We start from the raw sequence: 20,833 nt of genomic DNA, 5'->3' as shown, positions 1-20,833 counted from the left end.
CTGGATAATTTTTCTCTTGGCAATTTCCTCTGTCCCTAGGCACCCCCTTGTGGCTGAAGACTTTTAAATCTCTGTCCCCCCACCTTGAAGGCAGTCTGTGGTGGGACCTTTTTTTCCCGTTTGATGGATGCAGCTTCCCCTGAATGTCTGGCCTCTCCTCAGAGCCTCTAACATGGAACTCACCACCTTCCACTTAAATGCCATCCCTACTCCTGGCTGCCCTGTCTTTAAAATGTACACATTCTTCTTGTCAGTCACATACCAGATTTTGAACTCATCTTCACCATCTCTTTTTACCTCCTGTTCAGTTAGAAAACACATTCTGTTCATTCTTCCTCTGCAGTGCTAGTCATATTTTTTGTTTCTTTTCAGCTGTCATCTGTGTTTCAAACCTTTATCGCTTATCATCCAGATTCTTAACCGGCTTGCCTGGCCCCAGTCTTTCTGGCTGCCCTTTCCTCTCCTGCCTCCTCACTCTTTCCTGTCAATTTAACCTTCCTAAACTGTTAGGCATTGCTTTGTTTGTGGCAGTTCTCCGTCGGAAACTCCTCTGGGGCAAGTTGCCCCCCCCCAGGTGGCCGAAGCTGCCTTGCTGATGGGCAGCCCTGAAAGCAGGCTCTTTCCCTGGCCTCCTGCCTGCATACGTTCACCGGCTCTGCTTTTAAGTAATCCCTCTTCCATCTTTCTCTGAAGACCCTCAGGGCCTGTGGAGTGGGTCAGGAGGGAGGCTGGGTGGATAATTACTCCTCCCTCACTACCTGGGGAACGAACGTTACACACAGGCCAAGTTTACTTTTAACCTGGAACTTAAACGCCCCTAGAACTATCCCATCTAGCCTATCACTGCTCTGCACAGACCCTCACTTGAGTGGCACTGGCTGGCTTACTATAGCGGATGGCACCAAGGGGTTGTCTTTCATCCTCTGTATCATACATGGGGGGCGGGCATTCCTCTTTACCTTGAAAGGAGAACCACAAATAATTTATTTTGAGGAAACATACTTCCCTTTAAACAATAAAAATTCACGTGTGTACAGAGCTTCTTCAACTGTAGAGCAGTACACAGACATTACTCTGCAAACGGTAGGTGTTGCTGTTATTTTAAAATGCTCTTGAGAACAGAAATAGTTACATATTTAGAGGATAGGCTCCAAACCTCAGTTTTATTTAAAGTAGAAGAGTCACTCCCTACCAGAATAATAATGAACTCTTGGGAGACGACCTCTAGGACCTCGTGATTGTGAGCCCGGCATCTTAGTGAAATCTAGTTTCAGTTGTCACTTTATGTGGTGTAACTTGTGATTTTGCCCTGTTATTCGCTTATGAATTTCAGAAGCCTCCTTGTCATTTATGTGTAGTTTGTGGAGGCTGAGTTTTCCTGTGTATTTTATTGTGTAGGAAGAACCAAAAAAGCTCCGAGCAGCCACGTGTAAGGTGACCATATTAATGCTCAGAAAGTGAGAAAGTGCATACTTGAGAGCCGGGACAAGAGCCTCACGTTACTGAAGCCTTCTTCCCTTTTAAAGGAAATTCAGAAGTATTTTGGGCGTTCTTGAAAATCTCTCAATTTTACATGTTTAATCACATAAGTAACATCTGCATTGGCAGCTCCAGTGGAAGAACAATAACTCAAAGGGCTCAGTTGAGAACTCATTTTATTTTGGGAATTGTGAAGTGAACTGTCACGGGGCATCTTTTGCTTTTAGAAAATTTGTGTTTGATTTGGAAGCTTGGCATTTGAGTGTTAGGAAAGAATCGACTTAATTTTCCTTTTATAATAATTTGAAGTTTTTACACATCTAACATAGGGGAAATGTTAGAGAAGTATCATTTCATAGGAACTTCTTTGAGTTTAATGCTGTTTTGTAGAATATACAGTCAGCAGCTGGTTCAGCTGTCCTTTTCTGGGGAGAGATGGGAGTTGTAATAATGATCTTGAATCTGTGCACAGTTCTCATCAGACAGCGGGGACTCGCTGGAAAGATGGAGAAATGGAAAGCATTTGTAGAATTATTGTAGAAACCCTAAACAAACCCTGAAATTTTTGATGTAATAAATTAAACGTTCAGCATAATATAATGACATAGATGTACACATTTAGTCAAAAGAATAGGGAGAGCGTATAATAGTGGCCATCTATAACAGCAGCAGGTAAATGATACATAATCAGCAATTGCTATACATTTATTGCTAAGCCAGCTCTTTATTAGTGGATGCTTGGAGCAGTGTTTTTTGAAAAATTTCCTTTTAATTTTTTTTTTTTTTCAAGTGAAGGAGAGATATTCTAAGGGAAGAAAAGAACCCTAAAGTGCCATAATCTAAATTTGGATTTATAGTACTCTCCTAGTTTATCTGCTGGTCTCTTATTTAACATTCTACTGTGGTGTTGTTTAACTTAGATGTTTCAAACAAAAACTCTAATCAACCTCGTTGTCTCACCAGAGCTCTGTGGCTCTGAAGCCATTCAAAACAGCGGACCTTCTGGTTTTCCCCTCAGTTCTGTGGAAACTGTTGTCAATATCGAATTATCTCACCTGGAGTAAATTCTCTAATCTCTGCTTCCTTATTTAGGTTGGTGTCAGGACACTGCTCTATGAATTTGGGGAATCAGGCTCTGGGATATTTGCCTGTGGCATTCTGGGCCTCATTGAGGAAACCAGTTTATTGAAATGGGAGAAATCACTGGTTTATTTGTGAGCGTTCTGTTCTCTTTGTATCTCTTAATATACACTTTAGGTGGGGAAATTCCTCTGTGTGATATGGTTTGTTATACCATTGCCTTTTGCCTTGGGTGGAAATCATTCTAGAGGGTAAGAAACATGAGCAATTTAAAGCAGTAAGAGTTCATATTCTCTGATTTACCAAAGAATTACCAAATCCTTGCTGTATTCTCAGTCTCTTTACACGCGCGCGCGCGCGCACACACACACACACACACACACACAGACTCCTTATGCTGAGAATGATAAACATACCAGTTTTGATGTTTTCCACTTTAGCGTATTTAATTTGGTGATATCGTCTGCTTTTTAAAAGGAAGGTTGGGGGTATATATTCTTCAGTGTGAAACTGGATGTTCTGGATGATTATTCTTGTGAAATTTGTATATTATTTCAGAAAAGGAAAACGAATGATTTTTCATTTAGCAAATTGCTAGGCAGATTCAATATTTATGAATTATGTGCTTTTGCTTAATCCAACGAATAGATGCTAAAAGTTTTCATATTGATAGCTAGAGTTTATAGATTGTAACTTGGTGATTCCATTCTTCTGGTAGGAATTATGAATGGTAGCTTTTTATAGTGAGTACATCAGCTGTGTTTGTTAATAAAAACTGCATTTGAGAAGTTGGCATAATTTAGATATTTTGATTATTTTTCTAGAAGTTTCTGGATTGCAAGAATCTTTTGGTTGAGAAAGCTGAGTGTTAAGCACTGTAAATCTCCTCCGCAAAAAGCTTAATCGTCTCTGTTTACTACAATGATATTCATTTACCATGAGAGATCTACTGTATGTAGTGATGAGTTTTAGAATAATTTTTTTAATGTAGGTCATAAGCTTTCCAAGACTCCTTTTACAAAGTGATATTTTTAAAACTTGTTTTTTTGGCATCTAGTCCATTTTCCAGTGTGTTTATGATTTTAAACATTTTGATACAGTCATGCTAGTTCTCTTATTTTTGTTTTACTCTTTGTCCATAAGCTGTGTGTTGCTTCCTGAATCTTAAAAGTTAGTTTCTTCTGAGTCTTGATGTTACAATGTGGGATTTTTTTGTAATCTAAGAGAATAATTATAATATTAGTGACCCCTAAGTGAATGTTGCAAATTTGATTATTTTCCAAATAGCCCAAAAGATCTAAACTGATTCAAAAGAATAATTATAAAGTAATTATCAGTAACTTATAGGTGAATATGCGAATCAAATAATTATTTTCCTCATTCTTTCCCTTTCCTCCCAGACTTAAACTAATCTTAAAGAATCTGCTATTGCTTTTTCTTTAAAGGCTTTTCATATAGTTTTGTAGGTTTCACAAGTCTACAAAGGACAGGTACGACAGATTGACGTGTTAGACGTATTGCATTAATGGTAGTTTGTGTCTATCTTTTTTTTTTAATCTGCCTTATCTCAGAGGATGCGTGATAGAGGTATGGCTGGGGCTGCAGAGCCGGTCTGACCCTGGAACTGCATATTTCTATGGGGTTTCCTGCATATTTCTAGATTTTCTGGTCTCTGGCCTCCATGTCAGATGACAGCAGCTTAACAGTTGCTGAGGTTGTCTTGACTTTCTAAGGGACTTGCATTTGAATAATGACCCTAATTATTTTATTGTTGCTGTATTCATACTGATCATGTATAATCAAATCATCTTTATGGTATTATTAAGCTAAATATTTGTAATGAAGATTTGCCCTAGAATTTGAAAGCAGTATCTTGAAAAGTTAAGTACGTGTATATTATTAAAACCTTGGATCTGTGAAATCAAGATTAAGCTCTTAGTTTTGTAGGAGTGTATGCTGTTAGTAAAGTATAGTTGGTGATAGAAATTCACATGCTCTAAATCTGTATATCTGTCTAATATACTTTATCTGAAAAGCGTCAACAGGTAGAATAGAAGGGAAATGTAGACATACTAAAGAAGATTTGGTCAGGCATAGAAATCCAAAAAAGAAACTAAGACAGAATCCAGGGTCAGAGAAGTCCTAGGGATTTTAAGATTTTCATTATTTACCATTGGAAAACTGAAGACACTTAATTATTAAGCATTTTTTAAGGTTTGATAGAATTATTAAGTTTCGGTGATAGGTGTGGAAAGATTTCTCTTTGCTTCTACACTGATAGGATTGATACTTCAAGTTCTCACATTTGATAAAATTAGACCTTGAGATATCTGAGTTAGATAAGGGGGTATATAAATCAATGCTATTGAAGTCAACACTGAATGTGAAAGGTACGTAGAATTGCCAGGCACTTCCACAGGGGTTTTGCAATCCTGGAGGAATCTTAAGGAAGTTATTCCAATGACAATGTTTAGAATCTGTAGTTGCTCTAAAATATATTATCATATTGTAGCTAGGACATGATTACTACAGTTCAGAGGTTCTCCACTGGGAGGGTATCTGGGGATGTGTGTAGGTATTTTTGGTTGTCAGAATGCTCGGAGGGACTGCTGGCATTGATTACGCAGGGCAGTGCTGCGTGGCCTTAATGGAAGGGACAGTCCTGCACAAGAGTTCTCCAGCTCAAAATGCAGTGGTCCTCTGTTGAGAGAGACTGCTAAAATCTCAGTTCTTTTCTTGTAACGTCCCTTGTTTTTAGTATAGTTTAATAAATCTAATTTAAAATATCATTTGAGAAGTCAGTGTCAGATTTGCAATGTTTTTGATTATTGTAAAATATTTTAGATATATAATATGACAGTGTTGTGAGTCAAGAGGGAGAAAGAAAAAAAATGAGGGTGTGGTTTTTAGCAATTAGGATTAGAAGTGATAGGAGGATCTAAGCATACGGGGTAATTGTGAACCCTTAAACAAAGGTGTTAAGATCCTCTAGTCTCTGGAAAGAAATGATAGGTGCATTCCTATTTGGACCGAGAGGGAACAGACAGTGTAGAAAATCAGAGAGAAGATTATTAATATCTGAATTGTATTGTAACTTTTTTACTAAGAAAAAGATTCATTGAGATAAATGGAAGACTAAGATGTTTCCAGTACTTTAATATTTTAGTTATTCATTTTTAGATGTCACAGTATCTAAGTGGTTTGGTTTGTGCCTGTGAGCCAGCAACTACAAAACGGGAGGAAAAGGAAGGGAAGATGTTTTAAATAAAGAGGGAAAACAGATGACAAGCAGATGGAAAGAAGGAGGCAGCATCTCAGAAAATGGCAGCTCCATTCTTCCATGTCCTTAGGATAAAAACCCTGGTGTCATCCTTCACTTCCTCTCTTTTTTTCATACATAGTATCGAATCTGGCAGCAAATCCTGGGGACTCTATTTTAAAAATAGATCCAGGATCCAATGACTTCTCATATCTCCTCTGCTACCTGGGCCAAGGCACTATCATCTCTTGCCTATTTTGGGGCATTAGCCTCCTAAGAGGTCACCCTACCTCCTTACGGTCTCTTTTTAAATCTAAGTCACACTAGGTCACTTCTGCCACCTTAAGCCCCCCAGTGGCTTTCCATCTCTGGTTGGAAAAGCTATAGCCATTCTGGTGAACAGCGCTTACCTTGCGAAGCCTGTGCTTAAATCTGCCTCCCCTGTACCCCTCTCCACTCTGTACCACCGCCTCCTGCACTAGGCCTCTCATCTACTGTGTACAGTCTTACTCCCTTATGATGCTCCTCCCCCATCCCTTCCTGACTCTCAGCTCTTCTCCTTCCAGCTTTTAGCAGATGTCCCTTCTCAGTGAGGCCTTCTCTGACCATACTGATGGATTCACAGGCAGTGAGATAGAGACAGTTTAAAATCCCTGTCTCCCTGTCCTTCCTCTCCATGTGCCTCTCTGTTTTTCTCTAAAGCACTTTCATTGTCTGACTTACTACACATTTTACTTGCTTATTTGTTTACTGTGGTCTCCTTCCTGAGAGGGCAGGGATCCGTGTGCTCACTGTTCAAAAGCAGAGCTTGGCGCATAGTAGGTGCAAGGTGAGGCAAGAGTAAAAAGCCGGTGAGATATGGTTAAGAAACCATAGCAGAAACCAAAATTTTGATACTGTGGCGGAGTTACCTTACCTTCCTTGAGTTTGTGTCGTTAGTTGAGGGACTAACCTTGTGAAAATTAACAGAGCTGATTTATTTGACGGTAGCACAGTGCCTGCTGGTCTTAGAAGAAGCTTCATAAATGATACCGATGATTCTTGTGAGAAGGAAAAGACAAACCAAGGGAAATGATAAAGCATCTTTCCAAAGATCTTTTTCATTAAAACATTTGCATTTTACTGCAGGTTGTTTCTCAAAGCGAACTCTTCGTGGCCATCGTTAGTAAATCCACCTCTGAAAGTTTAGTGAGAGGGCAGATGAAACCCCTGCCATTTCATTCACTTCTGGAGCCCTAAGGTGTCACACAAGGTCCTCCTGGTGGAACTGTACGGCTGTCAGTAGGCATTTGGTAGAGGGGGTCGGGCGTGCACGCCTCAAGGGCCACTAATCTCATCACTGTTTGACAAATACACATTTTAAACTTTATAATGATTTCAAGTCTCATAGAAAAGGATGGATTATATTCAATAAAGGATGTATATACTAAGGAAGGACATGTTAAAAATATGTGAGAAAGATGCTTAATGTTAAAATTTAAAGGAATGGACTTCATGGGTTAACCACCAGTTTTCTGAAATTGTATTCACTGAGTATTTACTTCATAAAAGTTTATATTTGTATAGCACTGAGCTCTCTAACAAATTCCAAGTTATCAAATACATTCCCTGTGCCAGTTATGAATAAAAACTAGTTCAGGTGACCAGGCCCTAGCTTAAATATAGTTCCTTTGTTAAAGGTGATCCAGGTGAGTGTGGTTAAAGAGCTCAAGAAAAAAAAAAACCCAAAACGATCCATATTAATGAAATGGGGTGAAATGTCAAAGCACTATTCTTTAGGATAGTGGGCAGGCTATCTGCCCAGTGGCGGGTATATTCTCGGGCGAATAATGTCCCTGAATTATACTTTCTTTGGTTTATTAGCAGTTAGAACATGAAGTTACAATGTGAGCAGAGTCTTGTGGGTCTAGGAAGAAAACATAAATATAGGTAAATTCGTGAAGAAATAGAATTATGCTTAATGATGTGTATGTATACATGCTGAAAACAAGAATATTACAGTGCAAGTGCTACTCTCATGATTTTCATATATTATGAATGACATCAAATGACTCCTAAGAGAGAACGTTGCAGAAAGGACCATCTTCATAGGTTGTTATCTAGAGACAGGTATGTCATTTGCATTTCCAAGAAATGATTTTGTCGTCTTGTTACTATACTCTGAATAAATTGAAGAAAAATTTTAAAGGAATAAGTGTAGGTCTTCCCAAACAGCTTTTATTAAAACATTTGCATTTTACTTCAAAGTTTTCATTCTTTTCCTCAAAGAGAACTCTCCATGGAAATGTTAGTAAGTCCACCTTTCTACTTCAGGAACTTGAAAAACACAATAACTATACGTTATTGTGTTTTTCTAATTGTGTTTGTATTCAACACAGTATTGATATAAGTAAAAGAAGAACATTTACATTGCATAATAAGTTACTCAGCACTGCTTTGTGTTTCTGTTAACAAAGCTAATTTATTTCTTCTTAGGGATGATTCAGTTCCAAAGCAAAAATTTGATGTCATTCTAATGAGTCTGCTTTCAATTGTAGAGTACAGTGACGCCTCAGTAAAGAATAGTAAGACATCTATTTTATTGTAGATAATAAATCTGCAAAGTAAGTTCTCAGCATATATTGAAGTTGATCTGGCATGGAGTTGCTTTATGAATAGCCCTTTGAGCAAACTCTACAGTTCTGTATGTAGTTTTAAATCACTGTAACTTTGTAGGCAGGTACATATCACAATTGTCTGTTTTTCTTTTTAGGGCTCATGTAATCAAAGAAGTTTCTTTGTTGTGTGTATCTTTTCAGAACACAACAGGAATTGAAAATGAATCAGGTGAGTTTAAAAATAAGAATTTATACAAATACATTACCTAGATGTTAGACCAGTTCTTGATTTTTAAAAGATAGTAACACACACCTTCATTCCTCCCAGATTTTCCTTTCTGTTTCTTAATACCATTCATTAGTTCATCATTTTCATAGTGTGTGTTTGTTCGTGGAGTGTGCATTGTTTTGGCATGAGTTGGCTTTTCTGTGGAACCCTGAGTAGAGGACTCATTCTTAGGGACCTTAGTTCAGACTTTCTTTTTTTACCTTCCCTGCCACACTCTAGTGTTATTCTTTTGTTTTGAAGCTTATTAAGCTTTCATTTTTAGTACTTTTTATTTTGTAATAACCCATTGGTTGCACAGGGAAAATTGGAAGTTATTTTTAGAGACCAAAACTGAATGGGAAACTTTAAGCTTTCTGTCCTTGAAAAACCCGTTTAGAGGGCTTCCCTGGTGGCACAGTGGTTGAGAGTCCGCCTGCCCATGCAGGGGACACGGGTTCGTGCCCCGGTCCGGGAAGATCCCACATGCCGCGGAGCGGCTGGGCCCGTGAGCCATGGCCGCTGAGCCTGCGCGTCCGGAGCCTGTGCTCCGCAACGGGAGAGGCCGCAACAGTGAGAGGCCCGCGTACCGCAAAAAAAACCCCCAAAACAAAACAAAACAAAAACCCGTTTAGCATAAAAACAAGAGGGCAGATATTGAAATGTAAGATGTATCTCTCCTTACAGGAGGGTGTGGGGTTACCTGGAGATTAAACAATTCTGTATTTCTGTAGCCTCAAGGGTGTTCTGATAAGTAGAACCAGTTATACAGATTTTATATGTTCTAAAGTAGGATTCTTATTTTCTGGTCTTAATATCATTTCACTTGCAGTTATAGAAATGTATGGATATCAGAAACATTCTCTTTTGAAATCTTTATAAAACTCTTTTTTTAAAAATATGAAGGACAGAACTTAAAAGTGTGTAGTCTGTAATTTTTGGTGTTTAGCTTAAAACTATCAGGCTTGAAAACATTTTGTACTCTCAATCAACTGAAACTTCGGACACCTTTTTTTACCATTTACAGGTGCGTCTAACTGGAGCTCACAACTCCAGTTTCATTAAGTGACCAAGTTTAATAAATTCAGTCCTGTGTTGGGGTTGAGAGGTGTGAAGTTTTTGGAATGGATTCTTTTGATTTCTTTTCATTACTTTCTTTATCAAAAATTCGTTCATTTTAATGCAGAGGACTATACATCATAAAAAATGAATCTGGCAAACACATGGGGCACATGGTTGCTATTATTTTAAAGCTTGCAGATTTACTGACATGCTTTTGAAGGCAAATTATTTTTGAAATGGTGAGATGGGGGAGGGAAAAGAGAACAGAATGGAGTTTTCATAGTCACTGTCCTTCAAAGTTATGTGCGGATATATGTCGTAGAGTTCATTTATTTTCCTTTTTTAAGATTGAGTCTTAATGCTGACCTGGTCTCCCCATGGAACTTGCTTTCCTCCTGCCTCGGAGCTGTTGCTAGAAGAGTCTCGATTCTGGAATGGAATGATGGTGAATGCTTCCAAAGTGGAATCTAAATACTGACATCACTTAGGTTACATCACTCTTCAACAGCCACTTACTTCAGGTGGCTAACTGTGCTAAGCTAATAACATTTCATTTCGAATGTATTTAGACCTGTTTGACGCCTCACACTTTCGCTTTAATATTCCATTTGTATCAAAAGGACTTGTGTTTGAAGAAAGTCCGCATGCCATTCAAAAGAGTCGTGGTGATAACCGTTTCTTTTTTTGGCTCTCTTACAATTTGGTTTTGCTCTTGACGAGTTTTAATATCAGATCTACAGAGGACTGCCTTTGATACTAAATGCCAAATATCAGTGGGGAAGTGTCCTCTTATGTTTCTAGTGGCTAGCACATTTTCTGGTTTGGGTGTCATTTAAATGGTCTAGTGGCAGTGAAACTTTTATTTGGATTATAAAAATTGTCCGCTTTTTATGAGTAAAATTTTCAGCATCATTAGCTATATTTTTATTATTTGAGGAGTATTAGTCCCATGATATTGAGACCTGATTACTATAGCATGACATACAATCTATGAGTGTTTTTCAGTAATTGTCCCAGTGATTTTTAAAAATTAAGAATTGTTTCAGGACACTTCATGTTTTTCCCTCTTGTATTTATTCTTATTTTCAGCCAGTGAAATTGAGCAGTAAGTGCTTGAAAAGCTTCAAAACAGCTACAGAAAAATTCGGATATTAAAAAAGTTTTAACTTGGACCAGATTGATTTTTAATTAAACTCTTGATGGTGAGTTTAGGGTTAGATTTTTCTCTCTAGGGACTGATCAGCACTGCTTTGGTGAACTGTAGCTGTCAGATCTGTCTCTTATGATTGGTGTAGTTTCTAAGACAGTAGCACAGAATCTTTCATTCATACATGCCTGACAGTTGAGTTTTAGGGACCAAAGGATCCCAGGAGTGAGCATACCATATTGTTTACAAGTGAGTCCTTTAGAAGAAACAGCAGAGTCCAAAGCCTCCTGGCATTTTAAACACTGACTGTTGAAGCAGCAGTTTGAACTGCTGTCTTATCAATATGTTTCAAGTCGTTCCTGGCATGGCTAGCAGGGCTCTCCCTCCACTCTCAGCCCTGGGCTCCACAGAGCTCCAGACCCACATGCTTTTTGTCCTTCATTCTCTTTCTGTCTGTTCTCAGCACTTACCCCCTTCTTACTACCTCTTCTCTTAGAATCCAGCCTTTGCAGCCACTGTATCTCCTCCCCTCACTCTCCATTTTCTTTTCTTTCCACTTTCAAATCACAGATACCCTTTACTTGCTTTACTGTCATTCCACACCCGTCCCTATTAACTTGCAGTTGTTCCACTATTCTTCTTATCTTTTCCTAGATTTATCTAGGAGAATCCAGAACTTTATAAATGGCTGTCTCATGAACAGAGAGTTTAGAATGCTTTACTTTATAGAGCATCCAAGGTGAGCAAAGTTCCATAATGCACATAGGCTCACAGTCCCTTAAAGTAGGTGTTCTAGGGTTTAATGCCACTTGCTGCCTAGTGAGTGCTTAACCAACATGCCAGGCACTGCGATGCGTATTACAGATACATTCTTTCAATTCAGTCTTTTGCAAACCACTCTATGAAGAGTAGGTATCATAACTATTTTATGGATGAAGACATTAAGGCCAGAGGCCTGTGATCACTCAAACAGTAAGTGATAGAGCTCTGATTCACTCAGACTCAATCTGAATCTGATTCTGATTCAGGCCAGTCAGAGTCCAAAGCCCAGGGGTTCTTGGTCACCATGCTATACTGCTGTACCGGTCAGGATAAGCTGCGTTACACTGCACTTACAGACGGGCAGCTCCAAAATCTCAGGGTCTTACACAGCGGCCATTTATTTCTTGTTCTTGCTGCACATCCAGTGTGGATCTGCTATTTTAGTTGCTTAAGAACCAAGGATGATGGAGGCTTTGTCTCAGTACTTGTTTCTTCTACTTCTGCTTAATTGGCTAGAGTTACTCCCATGGTTGCATTGAACTTAAAACTCAAGTGGGGAAAGCAGTGCAAACCCATCAGGTGCTTGGGAGGAGAAGAGAACTATAATATTTAGGTACAGCCCCAGTGATTTATTTTTTTCCTGCTTTATTGAGATATAATTGACATATAACATTGTGTAAGTTGAAGCTCTAATGGTTTAATACTGCTGTCTTGATTACTGACTTTTAAAGAATCTTTATATAACTCAAATTGTTACTAATATATGAAACTTTCTATCAGTATAGTCGTTTTATGATTGCAGCATGTCTGTATACTGATCAGTCATCTATGGCAAGGGTCCCCAGCCCCTGGGTGGCAGACCGGAATTGGGCTGCATGGCAGGAGGTGAGTGGTGGGCGAGTGAGCGAAGCTTCATCTGCGGCTCCCCATCACTCCCCACTGCTCCCCACTGCTCCCTACTGCTCCCCACCTCTCCCCATCACTCCCCACCGCTCCCCACCACTCCCCACCACTCCGTATTGCTCCCCACAGCTCCCCACCACTCCCCACCACTCCGCACTGCTCCCCGTCACTCCCCACCGCTCCCCACCGCTCCGCACCGCTCCCCACCGCTCCGCCCCACTCCCCACCACTCCCCGTCACTCCCCGTAGCTCCCCACCGCTCCCCATTGCTCCCCATCGCTCACATTCCCGCCTGAACCACTCTCCCCACCGCCCCCGTGGAAAAAATTGTCTTCCACGAAACTGGTCCCAGGTGCCAAAAAGGTCGGGGACCACTGGTCTGTGGTATCGCCAGTAATCAGTAGCAAAGCAATTTAGTGTTCCAAACTTGTTTTAAAGTTTTACTTACTAAAATAACAGAAGAAGCTTTTAACCACTGATGCTGCAGATCCAACCCTGAGAATTGTGATAAGCCATCAGAATAATGGAAAGATCCATATTCCATTACTTTAGCTGTTCTGAATGTTCTCTCATCCCCTCATTCATCCTGCATAGACTGCATCCCAGTGTGTTGTGGATTCTGCCTGCAGGGAACTAGGTAGGCAAGGGCTCAGCTTTGTAACACATAGTTTTAGAGGGAGACAGTTAAGAAGCAGGATGACAAGCAAGATAATTTCAGATAGTGAAAAGTGCTGTGAAGACAGTGAAATAAGGTAATGTGATAAAGAATGATGGGTGGAGGGGTTCTCTGGATTACATGGTCAGGGAAGGCTGTTCTGAAGAAGTGATTAATAACAGAACAGAGACTCAAGACATAACTAAGAAACAGATATATGAAGATCTGGGGAAAGAAATTCTAGGCAGAGTGAACAAACAGTGAGTGCAAAGGCTCTGAGGTGAGAATGAGCTTGCTGGTTCAGGGAACGGAATGCAGGCCAGGGGCTGGAGCGTGACGAGCATCAGGGACTCTGGACAGGATGAAGTTGGTATGAGGGATGAGGGCCAGATTTATAGGGCCTTTAGGGCCATGAGAAGTTTATCTTTTTTTTTTTTTTTTTTGGGGGGTACGCGGGCCTCTCACTGTTGTGTCCTCTCCCGTTGCGGAGCACAGGCTCCGGACGCGCAGGCCCAGCGGCCATGGCTCACGGGCCCAGCCGCTCCGCGGCATGTGGGATCTTCCCGGACCGGGGCACGAACCCGTGTCCCCTGCATCGGCAGGCGGGCTCCCAACCGCTGCGCCACCAGGGAAGCCCAAGAAGTTTATCTTTTATTCTTCTAAATGCAATGGGAAGCCACTGGACGGAGACATCATCTGATTTCCACTTTTTAGAATATCGTTCTTCCTGTGCTGCAGAGACTGGATTGTTAGGGGCAAGAATGTAGTACTATGTTTGTTCACTATTAACACCATATTCGAGGACAGTTTCTTTAGTTGGAAGCTTAATAGAGCTGCCAGCTTTTTGAAAGAGGGTACTTTTGAAAGTGTTTTCAGAACTATTTGACTGCTGTTCTTTTGCAGAGATGCTGTATAAGATTTTCTTGTTCTGTGTCCCCATCTGCTTGTTGTTAATTGCAGTCATACTCATTCCTTAACCAAATACAATTTAATGCTATTTTAGGAAACTGAAGCTTGTTTGATTTTTTCTTCCATTGTTTGCCCCCAGAATAGTAACTAAGAGTATTGTTTGCCAGTCTAAACAAAGAAGAATTGTTCATGGAATTTGAGTGTTTTAATACTCTCTGATTCTTGGATGTCTTTTGCTGGTGACAACAATTGCTATGGTGATTAGTATTAGTCTGTTGTAGCAGGAATATGTATCTTAGTGTGAATATACAATGTTGTGTTCTTAATATTAAGGGATGTTGAATCTGAGCTCTCCTGTCACCCACTGCTGTTGCTCCCCAGTGTTGGTTTTGATCAAATCGATATTTAAGAAACGAGGTGCTTTAATTAAATAGGTTAAAACTGATGTAGTAATTTATGATCAGTCTTTGGATGAAGTGTATAAAAGGAGTTACTGATATAAATTTAAATGAAATACCAGTAAAGCTTGCTTATTCTCATATTTTAAAAAATAAAGGTATTAGGGGCTTCCCTGGTGGCGCAGTGGTTAAGAATCCACCTGCCAATGCAGGGGACACGGGTTCAAGCCCTGGTCCGGGAAGATCCCACATGCCGTGGAGCATCTAAGCCCGTGTGCCACAGCTACTGAGCCTGTGCTCTAGAGCCCGCGAGCCACAACTACTGAGCCCACGTGCCATAACTACTGAAGCCCGCGCGCCTAGAGCCTGTGCTCCGCAACAAGAGAAGCCACTGTAATGAGAAGTCCGCGCACCGCAATGAAGAGTAGCCCCTGCTCGCCACAGCTAGAGGAAGCCCGCGTGCAGCAGGAAAGACCCAATGCAGCCAAAAATAAATGAAATAAAATAATAAAAAAAAAGAGGGACTCTATTTAGCATCTTTAAAAAAAATGAAAATAAGGACATTAGTATGTGTTGCCTGTGTAAGATGGTACATGCAGCCTTATGTAATAGCAGCCAGTGCCAGTGTTCTGATACATATTAAACACAGTGACTGTGTATTTGAGAGTGTGAAGAGAGGGGTGTAGGGAGGAAGTGGAGCAGGCTGGTTCCAGAACACACGTGCCTGGAGCAGAGCGGATGGGGTCAGAGAGGTGTTGGGTCAGACCTGTGGTCATTGTGAGGACCAGAGTGGACTTTGCTCAGGGAGATGGGACACCTTTGGAGGCCTTTGAGCAAAGGAATGCTTGACTTGGGTTAAAGAAAAATCTTGAAAAAAATTTTTTTCTATGGCATTGGTATTTTTGTTCTTTATTTTCTCAGAGCATTAAAGTCTCATTTTAGCATGATTTAAAGAGGAGGGTATAGGATTCATTTACTTATTTTACTTTAAAAATCAACTTTGAGGTATAATTTATGTGTAATGAAATAGTCATTCGAAGTGTTGAGTTTTGACAAATGTCTACAGTCATGTAACTACCATCACTGTCAAGATATAGGACATTTCCATCACCCTCAAAAGTTCCTTCTTGCTGTTCTGCAGTTAGTCCTCCCCCGAGCCCCTACCCCAGGCAACCACTGATCTGCTCTCTGTCCCTATGGTTTGGTTTTTCCCATTCTAGAATTTCAGGTAAATGGAATCATATAGTATGTGCTCCTTTGTGTTTATTTCCTTTTGGTCAGCGTATGTTTTTGAGAGTCATCCATTTGTTGTGCATATTAGTGGTTTATTCCTTTTACAGGAAATATTTTATGGGAGACCATCTGACCATCTAGATAAACCTGTTCATAATCATATTTCTAAAGATTTGGTGAAACTGTGGGATGGCTGCTATCTTCCGTTTTAGGTATCTCCCCTGCTTTTTTTCTAATCCTAAAAATATATATGGTATAAAAAATCAAAAGCACTTTTGCTGTTGTAGCATATTGTTAATATAGAATTATATTTTTTGTAGGTAACTATAAATACAAATTTGACACTAAAGACATTTTAAAAAAAGCCTTCCAATTAAGGTGATTCCAATCTGTTGTTATTACTTAAACCTCAACTAGTGAGTGTATCGTTTAGGAAACTAATGCATTGAATAACGATGGCCCTTAAATCTCATTCTGAATCATGTATTTTACTAGGTAAATTAGCAATTTTTATAAAATCCAGGACATTGTCTTTCCGAATGAAGATACGAGATTATTTCTGAAATTTGAAAAAAGAAATTAGCAACTTGAATAGCGTTTCCTTACATTGCTGTGGAAGGAACTGTGGCAGAAGTCTTACATTTTTTGTTGTTTTGATATTAATGCTTTGGTAGAGAAGGTTCGAGGGTTGTTTAGCTCTTCCTCACCTTTGGTGTCTTGTGACTCACATTCCCCTCCAGCTGTGTAAACTTGGGCAAGTCACTTGCCTTCTTGGTATTTGTTTCTCACCTGTTAAATAGGGATAATAGCGGTGCCCATTCCATGCGATTGTGGGCAAGAGTAAATGAGTAATAAATGTAAAGCACTAAGACTAGTGCCCGGCATATAGGGAACACTGTAAGTATTGTTATTATCATCTTCAGCCAGTAACCAAGTCTCGACTCTGCCCTGTCAAATACCTTCTAAGCACTGTTACTGCTTGAGTACAGACCGAGACATTCCTTGTTTACTAAACCTCCGAGTTCATCATCTCACCAGCAGTCTGTCTCTCCTCATGGAATCGTTCTCCACGTGCCTTGAAGTACTATATGTGTAGAGCATAAAGCTGACCGTACAGGAAGCCAGAAAAGTGGACAATCCTGCATTGTTTGGAATGTCTTCATGGAGGAACTGGGATGTGAACTTGACCTGGAAGGATGTAGAGGGTATTGACTGGTCAGAGGAATTGAGGGTCAGAAGCACCAGAGATCTGGGTCATTGTAGGTTGCGAGAGCCCCAGAGGAGTAAGAGGGCCTAGGCTGGTGAGGGCAGGAGGAGCCAGAGGGTTGTGCCTGTAGGGGCCAGGAAGGAACTTTGAAGGGTAAAATGGGGAGTTTTCTTCCAATAGAATTTTTTTTTTTTAATCTGTGGGTATAGCAAACAAACTATCTGACTTGAAAGGCTGTAGGTCCACAGTTTGCTGCTCTGGATGAAGGTGGTTTGAGAAGTTGCAACTCAGTCTTGCCAGTAACAGACCCACTGGGAGGCAACAGAAAGCTCCTTTTCCTGCTCAGCCCCCACTCCATTCCCACCCTGCATCAGAACCCTCTGGACAAGGGGCACGGGTATGTCAGGGTGAGAAAGCTCTCAGGTACCTCATTTTCTTTGCTTCCCTTGAACTGTGAAAGTTTCTAAAACCAGTAGAGGAACTACAGGACTTTATTTAGAATGTTTTTAGAAGAGTTTTGAACCAGATGCTTTATAGGTTGACTAATAGAGAAGGCAGAGCGTTTGGAGAAGTTGAATATGGAATAGACTAGAAGCCAGAAGACTTCGTCACATCTTGTCACTCCCCTGCCCCAAACCCTGCAGCGCCCCACCGCTCTCCAAAGGCCGTCTGGTCTCTGTACCTTGGTCGTGAAGGTTCTGCAGGATCTGGTGGCAGCTGCCTCTGCTTTCTCCCTGGCTCACTCTGACCTGGCCACAGTGGCCTCTTTTTGTTCCTGAACTTGCCAAGCCCTTTGGTCTCCTCAGGATGTTTCTCTGGAATGCTCAGGCCTTCACACATGGCTCGTTCTCATCTTTCAAGTCCAAGTCTCTGTGTCATTCTCTGTGTCATTCTCTGGGATGCTCTTGCTCCACCCCCAGCTACCCTAACTAAAGCAGAGTCCCCTCCTTAGCTCTATCACACCCTTTCTTTCAGTGGTCCCCAGGGGAACACACCGCCGGTCTCCCACGTTAGGCTGTGGGCCGCAGGTGGGCAGGACCCCCTGTCCTCCTTGTTGCTTTCCTAGGTTCCTAGGGTAGCGCTGTGGTGGCACGTGGGACAGAGACTGGGCGTTTGTTGGATGGGTGGGGATTGCTGGGCTATTTCAGCTTTAAAGGATGGTGGCGGTGGGCCCTGGAGGGAAGGGATCAGATGCAGCAGATTTGGAAGCCTCACCAGCAGCGTTTGACTGTTGACCTCTCTCCCTTCCTTGAACCTTTTCCTGGCCTTTCTGGTACCTCACTGCCTCTGGGCTGTCTTCTTCTAGGCCTCCTCTGCTGCTTTCACTCCGAGATAGTGGTGTCCTGAGGGCTCGTCCTCACTCTTCTCTTGCTCTCCAATCTCATCCACTCCCCTGGACTCCGTTACCAGTCGAGCCGTATCCACTTACAGCCGCCTGTGCGCCTGGACCTCTTGACATTGATGGCCAGACACTTGTTTATTTGGCTGTTCAGTGCGGCCGCTGCTCTGAGCTGCGCATCCCTGTGCTGGGCTCCGGGGGCAGGGCGAGTGAAACAGACCTGCCCTGTGTGCCTGGGACCCCGGCTTTGCCTCTTGTGGAGAGGCCATCAAACAGGCCAACCCATCAGTGCGTCAGGGTGCAGCGTGCAGTGAGAGGCGAGAGCGTGGCAAGCTGGCCTGATGGGGACCCTTGCCCGGTAGGACAGTGGAGACAGGCTTCCTCTGGGTAGGGCAGGGGCCTGGAGCACCGACACACACTGGCTCCCTTAGGAGTCCTCAGGCCTTGATGGGGTTGCAGTCCCCCCATCTGGGGCTTAAAGCAAAGGGTAGGAACTCTGTTCTCCTTGTCCATCCTTGCAGGACCCCTGACGGGCATCGACGATAAGTTGTTGCCTTTAATATTTTGAAGCCACTTAACACAGTTTGTTCTAGTCTGTTTTACTCGTTCTCCTTTGGTGATTAGCAATGAAACCTTAAAAAACCCGAACAAACCCTTGTGCCTATAGGGGAGCACCCCCTCCAGTTGCGCTCAGGAAGCTTGGCATGGGGGGAGGCGGGGGGGCACAAATATGTGGGTCCAGCCTCCTCCCTCGCTCCTCGCATCACCACACTCTCCTGTTCTCTGTCTCTCAGTCCTGAGATGGGAGGTACTGGAAGGTCAGGGGTGGTCTTCCGCAGTCCAGCCATTCTCAAGCTTTTTGTTTACGTGGATTATGTATTTGGATATTTACCATGAAATTGAAACAAATTTTAAAACTTTGGGGGTGGAATAATTATAGATACACAGGAAATTGCAAAAGTAGTAGAGTCCTGTACGGTCCTCTGCACTCACCTTCCCGGATGGTAACGTCTAGTCCGATATCAGGACCACGGAATCCACCTGGTACAGTGATGTTAGTCAGACTGCAGCCCTTATTCATGACTCAGAAAAGCTAAAGCACAAGATTAAACAATCACACATTCCATTAGCCAGTGGCATGATGACATCAGCGCATGTCAGAGCCTCCAGAAAACTCCCCTGTACACATCTGAGAGTGAAAAAGGCAGATAACGTCTTATTATTATTATAAAAATGGCTCTGACCTTGTGGACCCTCGAAAGGGACTTCCCAGGCACCACCGGATTATAGTGCGTGACCCCACTGGTTTAGTAGTTAAAATGTGGACTCCTGTCTGTTAAATTCCTGTCTGGAATTTACCTGGGCTCCACTATTTTATGTAATTTGGGAAAGTTACTTGACAGGGCTACTCCAAGACTTGGTATTTGGGATTCCTGCTCCTGAAGCATGACTGTCTGGGTTTGAATCCTACCTCTGCCACTTACTAGCTGTGAGTATAGGCAGGTTTCAGCTTCATCTGTAAAATGGGGTTATAAAAGAGCCCACAAGCAGCATGATAGTGTAAAGATTAAATGAGGTGCCGTAGAAAGAGCTTGGAATAGTGTCTGATTAGTATCCTGAATACTCCATCAGCGTTAGCTCTGATTATGGTGAGGATTCGGTGAGGTGATGTGCAGAAAGTGCTTGTTAGCACAGAGCTTGGCCCAGAGGAAGGTGTGAGAGTCATGTTCCCTGAGCGCCCCATTATCCAGCATGGGAAGGTCATCCTCAGCCAGAGGAAGAGTATTGCAGGAAAGCGTAGAAGGACCTTTAAGAGGCTCCACAGCAAGGTCAAAACTGGAGATTCCAAATACCTGTAAGGTTTCTTGTGTTAGGAAGCAGAATAAGAGTTCCTCTGCCGGTGAGCCTCTTGAGAAGGGGGCCTGGGTCAGCTATATTAACCGTAGTATCTTCACCACCAGCACATGCCAGCCCGGAGCAGGCACTTGGGAAGTGTTTGTTAGTGATTGAATAATGGACAACTTGTGGCCATTAGTTGGGGGAGAGAGGGGATATTGACTTTCTTTAACTTTGAGGTAGGAAGTTGGAGACATGGAATTAAGGAGGTCAATTAACAGTTAATAACTAACTTACTAACTTAAACTTACTATGTTAAATTTAATACGTTAAATTTAATACATACCAATCCAGATCAGTTCACTGATACTTGTTTCATTAAGTAGGGAATTAAAGAGTTCTTACGTTTTCTATTACATAACAGGAAAGTAGAGAAGTCCTCGTAGCTTCCCCCGTGCTTATCACAGTGGTCAGTGTCAGAAACCCTTGAAATGGGAATGTGCCTTTATTCTGGGACAGCAGGGGTGGGGTGCTGGGAGGCCGTTGGCCCCTCTGGAAAGAGGAGCAGCCAGGGTTCCTTCCTGGAGTGTGCAGCCTGGCCTCCGGCTGCTTATCTTCTATCCCTCTCATTCTGTGTGGTTCATGGTTCTCCAATGGCATCACCCCCCCCCCCCCCCCCCCCCCCCCCCCCCCCCCCCCCCC

At 41.9% G+C, this 20,833-nt stretch overlaps 1 protein-coding gene across 3 annotated transcripts in view; it reads left to right on the top strand.

Moving 5' to 3' along the window:
- The window catches only part of PRDM2 (PR/SET domain 2), a 119,645-nt gene that overhangs the window by 5,508 nt on the left and 93,304 nt on the right, over nt 1–20,833 (top strand). Inside the window, exon 2 of one of the 3 annotated variants that reach the window (XM_029231261.1) lies at nt 8,571–8,644. The exons of 1 other annotated variant lie outside the window; for it this stretch is intronic. In XM_029231261.1, coding sequence (XP_029087094.1) covers nt 8,636–8,644 — 9 coding nt within the window. In that variant the 5' untranslated portion in view covers nt 8,571–8,635. Of the gene's footprint in view, nt 1–8,442; nt 8,645–20,833 lie in introns of those variants that run through there. One more of the 3 variants, XM_029231262.1, reaches the window with a different exon arrangement.

The sequence above is a fragment of the Monodon monoceros genome, unplaced genomic scaffold (genome assembly GCF_005190385.1).
Source record: "Monodon monoceros isolate NGI ecotype Baffin Bay Population unplaced genomic scaffold, NGI_Narwhal_1 Super_Scaffold_18, whole genome shotgun sequence".
Lineage (NCBI taxonomy): Eukaryota > Metazoa > Chordata > Mammalia > Artiodactyla > Monodontidae > Monodon > Monodon monoceros.
The sequence above is the reverse complement of the archived record's forward strand: the minus strand, read 5'-3'. Positions and strand labels throughout refer to the sequence as shown.